A 5,041-nucleotide genomic window follows, 5' to 3' on the forward strand; every position below is an offset into this window, starting at 1 on the left:
CTCTTTTCCTTGGGCAATACTATCCCTCAGATAAGCTACAACCCTACACTGCCATCAGCATAACTTACAGAAGCATACTTTACCCCCAACTTTTCAGATGGTAAATTCTGTGCCAGTTTCAAGTTATAGTGGTGGTGAAGTACATCATGTGCTTGCTCCCTACTCCCCCCTCTTTTTTTATTTACAGTAACTTGGAAGACAAATCATATTGTTGTAAATGTGTCTTGTGTCCAGGACCAGAAGCATTTTTGTTTACATTCATTGATCTCACCTGCTTCATTACTAATACTCAGCTACTACTACAGCTGAATATTTTGTAATTTGATCAACAAGAGAAAGAGTCTACTTCCACAACTGTGCTGACCAAACTCTTCATCAGTTTAGGACCACAATTTTTGTTTTAGAAACCCAGCATATATTTGCTCTTCACCATCCCAACACCTTCATGTTATAGTTAGATCTAGACAGACAATACCTAACTTTACTCAGCATATTTACTAAACAGTAAGGAAAAGGTTGGAAACAGCATCAATTATGCTTAATTTTGATATATCCATAACTTTTCAAAAAACTACCTGTGACGATGTCCATAAGATGTCAATCTATTGGCATGTCAATTTGTATACTTAAGTATTCCTTTAGCTGTTTCTTAAGCTATGTACTCAGAATTCTTTCCTAATGACACTCCCTCTTTTTCTTGCTTAAGATGCATTAAAAAAATGCAATAGATTACTGTCATTTTGGACCAAAAAGCTTTTTTCAGTATTAAATGGCATGCGCTCGTTTTCCCTGAACTTAATTTCCATTTTATATATTTGTTTTAACCTTTCTTACTTTTCACTTAATGCTTCCAGCAAGCTTTAATTCATTCTGCCTTTCAACTTCTGTTTTTTCTTTTCCTCTCCAACTTGTGACTACATGATTTCTGTTTGTATCCATCCCTTTCTCCAGCATTTCTAAAAAGACACTGGTTATTTTCCACTTCTAAAACAGGATTCCACAAATTTTCTCTCAAACAGATAAGTCTGCTAAGCCTCAGCTGTAGTTTCCTTTACGGTACTCCACCATTCTTTCACAGTTATTCATTCTATGTACAATAAGAGTTCACAGTACAATAATAGGATGACATCACCTGCAGTACAAATATGCACACAGCATTCAGTTCTTTAGGTTCAGACAGGGGAAATAGACATACATATAGTTATACATATTTATTGTCATTTTTAAAAGTAGCATTTTCATTTACTTTATGTATTCACCTGTCCACTGTTCCATATGTGCACATTCGAAAAGAAAATAAGTACTACCTTGCAAGTCCAAGATTAATATCAATAAAACCACACGCCAGATACAAATGTTGTTGCTTGCTGGCAGTTGCTGTCAGGAAAATATAATTATCCAGTAGAAATAATATGGAAAAGGACTTTGTTACACCTTTAGAAGCAGCCTGGGATTAGATCAGTACAAGCACTACACTGCTTCATTCCAACTCCAAGAATATGGTCTTTCCTGAATAATGAAGGTTTGTCACCAGGAAGAAACTCATGTCATAGCTCCATTTTTTCCATGCAGCCCGTGGACAAAACAGTTGATTTTTCTATTACAGCTTCTCAAGTACATAAAGTTTTCCATTGTCTGCAGAAAAAAAACTCATTGTTGCAGGCCATAAGGTTTAGAAGCATCTTCTCTTCAGCAAGACAGCAAGAAACAATTCTTAAAATCTGGCATATAATTAAGAAAAACTTAAGGATGAACCAAATTCTGCCATCAGATACATGTACGCGAGTACCAGATATTCCAGTCAAGTCCACTGCATATTATTACACACATATACTACAAAAAGAAACAAAAAATATTAGCAACAAGCTATTCTTACATTTGTTTCAAATTAATTAGCAACTATACAATTTTAACTGTAATATGAAAGAGGAAAAGGAACGTAAAAGAACAGGTATGAAGAAAGATATTTTCCAAACTTTTATTTGTGCACATTCATCAAGTGAAAAAAGTTAACTTTTACAGCTTCTTTGGTGCCCAATATTCAGCATACAAAAATGTAAAAGACTATTCACAAATAAAACACAAGCTCAAACTAAAAATGTTTTAAAGGTAGTGCACATCGTGACAGTTTTGCTTATGAAGACACAGAAATTACTGCAAAAATAAATAGAGCGTCTTTTAAAAAGCAGCAATTTCATATCTTGTAAACTTTCATTTTTACAATACAGCACTGTTCAAAATAAAATCCAAACGGACTGGAGTTTACACTGTGGCCATGAACAAGTGAAAGAGTCTGTATTTCCTCCGCTATTGTTGGTCCAGTTTTCCTTTTTGCTTTTAGTCCAATGTGCAGCAGTCTTTAAAGGTGCTTGGTTAGGGAACCTAACCATTCAGTGGTGAATTATAAAATCTCTTTCCTGCTTTCAAACACGAACGGATAAATCTGTTCCACAGCACTGGCAACAGCCTTTACATTTGGCCCTGAGACACATTAAAAAATAGAGGGAGGAGGCAAAGAGAAAAAAGGTCAGGACACTGGAAATTAAAAATAACAATTTCTCAAAGTTGGCTACCACAATTTTACATTGTATACACAAAGATTATTTTTTCATATAAAGAAATCTTTCTTATGATCACCTTAGTATTTATAGCAACTCCACCCCCCAAGCCCCTTAGAGTTTGTAATGATGTTTGAACTAGTAGCTGGTTAGACTAGAAATGTATGTATTTCTTAGATTTTTTCCTCACCCTATCCAGAAGGCTCATGAGGCTTACAATAAAAACAACCCGAAGTCTCCAAACACCCCCTTCAAAACCCAAGGACTCCAGCTCTTCCCTCCCCGCACATTATAGCTGTCCCTGTTATTCTGTAAGAAATTATATTCCATGCAATATAGCACAAGAGAGGCATCCTACGTAAATAGCAGAGCTTGATTGGCATTACCTTAACAAACAGGTCAGATGCCTTCTGACTAGTTGCTGCTCTAAGAATCAAAATTCCCCAGAACAAAACATAGCTATCTTAATTTTTCATTGCATCCAGTCACAGGCAACGATTTCTAAATTATAATGGATTTTAACCTAGTTGCGATTTAGACGTTAATTTTGCAGCTGGAGTTAATGAACATCTCTCCCATCAACCTCAAGTCATAACCTCTAATCCCAGTTATGATCTTTATTACACTACATGTGGGGGAAAAAACTGAGAGATGATCAAAACTTTGGATTCTTCAATTAAACAAGTGTACCTTAAAACTCCCCACCATGAACCTGGTTACCTCATCCCCCACTTTTCCTAAACTATGACTACTTTTAGTTCATTTAAAATAGTCTATTTAGCTTATTAGAAGTATTACTTTCTTCCACAACTATCGGATGTTAGTGTTAAAAAACAAATTATCTGGTAGCATTAGAAAATGTAATCCCACATACTTACCTTGCTGTTGCTTTAAGTCTGATTTCTCTGGCTAAACTCGCATGAAAGCTAGTTAAATATTCCTAACAAGTCAAATATTTATTTTGACATGAAGTACCTGTTACTGTGATACTGCCTGTTGAAAAAATTTGTAAAGTAGCTCTGAGAGTCTTTATTCTGTAACACACTGCAGGATGAAGCTCTGGTTCATAACTAGAAAACAAAGGATACTGTCAAAACTAATTCTATAACTTCAAGAAAAAAAGTTAAGAAAAATAAAAGATTACAGCTCTCTTGAAACGTACAGTACCTAGCATGAGGTCTATTGTTCTTCGTAAATTCTGGCAATCGGATTTCAAAGGGCATGTTGCACACAGCTAGAACATTGACAACTTTAAAATCTGTGAAAATTACCTTGTGGAAAAAAAGAGAAAAAGTCAGATACTTGATTCTTGAGGGAGAAAAAACCTCTAACAGACAATCTGATATTGTTTCAGTTAAGAACTTTGTGGTTAATGCACTCAAAGCATCTGCTAGGACTAGGTAAACGCTTCAGTCATTTGCTGTTGAATACACAATTCCAGAATGGTGTTCTTCTAAAAGTACAAAATAGCCTTTTCGTTTTCACTTAGAACAAAATATTGGAGCTTGCACAGCCTACATTACTATAGTAAAAACCAATAAATTATAAATGGGCTAACTGATGTCTCAGAAGCCATTTGAATGACAGAAAAAAGTGTGGTTTGTATTTACTAGACCCCCTTGAGTTGTTTTATAATCTTGTTCATAGAGCCTTTTCATTTTAACATTCCAGTTTTTACCACAGTTCAGAATCTACACTGTGCATAAATAAAATGCATCTTTCATTGATCTCCAGCAGTTAGTGCCGAGAACCACTATTCTATCTTTACTGAACCCAAGCCAAATTTCAAACTTCCAAAAGCTCTTTACCCATAACAATGCTATGCTACAATATGGTAGCCAAAAACTACCAGTGGACAATGTCCAACTGAAATAATGACATCGTGACAGCTTTTTCCCAGTTGTCAGCATAAACAATATCAATGAAAAAGGAACATGCTCTTCCTCAAACTTTCCAAAAAACTCTTCTTAGCTTGTGAATAAACCCCATGATTTCTGGTTTGAAAAAAATAAATGTTAAGCAGGAAAGACTCCTTAGAAAAGAAATCTCAACATGGATCTGGACATAGCTTCACAGATGCTAGGGTCAGAAGGGACCTCAACAGATCGTCAAGACCAACGCCCTGCCTGGGCAGGAAAGAGTGCTGGGGTCAGATGACTCCAGCCAGATGCCTATCCAGCCTTCTCGTAAAGACTCCCAAGGTAGGGGAGAGCACCACCTCCCTTGGAAGCCCATTCCAAATTCTGGCCACCCTCACCATAAAGAAGTTCTTTCTGATATCTAGCCTTAATCTGGTCTGTCAGTTTGCAACTTTTGTTCCTTGTTACCCCAAGAGGCGCCCTGGTGAACAGAGCATCTCCAATTCCTTGCTGTGCCCCCCTAATGAATTTGTAGGCAGCCACAAGATCACCTCTCGGCCTTCTCTTGCAGAGGCTGAAGAGATCTAGGGACCTCAATCTCTCCTCTTAGGGCTTTGCCTGCAG

At 36.6% G+C, this 5,041-nt stretch overlaps 1 protein-coding gene across 1 annotated transcript in view; it reads right to left on the bottom strand.

Annotated features, from left to right (window-relative positions):
* Positions 1-1,196: 1,196 nt before the first annotated feature.
* The window catches only part of TBPL1 (TATA-box binding protein like 1), a 34,268-nt gene continuing 30,423 nt past the window's right edge, over positions 1,197-5,041 (bottom strand). The window contains exons 5-7 of the mRNA XM_019520244.1: positions 3,726-3,829; positions 3,534-3,628; positions 1,197-2,481 (exon numbers count right to left, since the gene is read on the bottom strand). Coding sequence (XP_019375789.1) covers positions 2,402-2,481; positions 3,534-3,628; positions 3,726-3,829 — 279 coding nt within the window. The 3' untranslated portion in view covers positions 1,197-2,401. The remainder of the gene's footprint in view (positions 2,482-3,533; positions 3,629-3,725; positions 3,830-5,041) is intronic.

The sequence above is a fragment of the Gavialis gangeticus genome, unplaced genomic scaffold (genome assembly GCF_001723915.1).
Source record: "Gavialis gangeticus isolate Ggan-Ray unplaced genomic scaffold, GavGan_comp1, whole genome shotgun sequence".
Taxonomy (NCBI): Eukaryota; Metazoa; Chordata; order Crocodylia; family Gavialidae; genus Gavialis; species Gavialis gangeticus.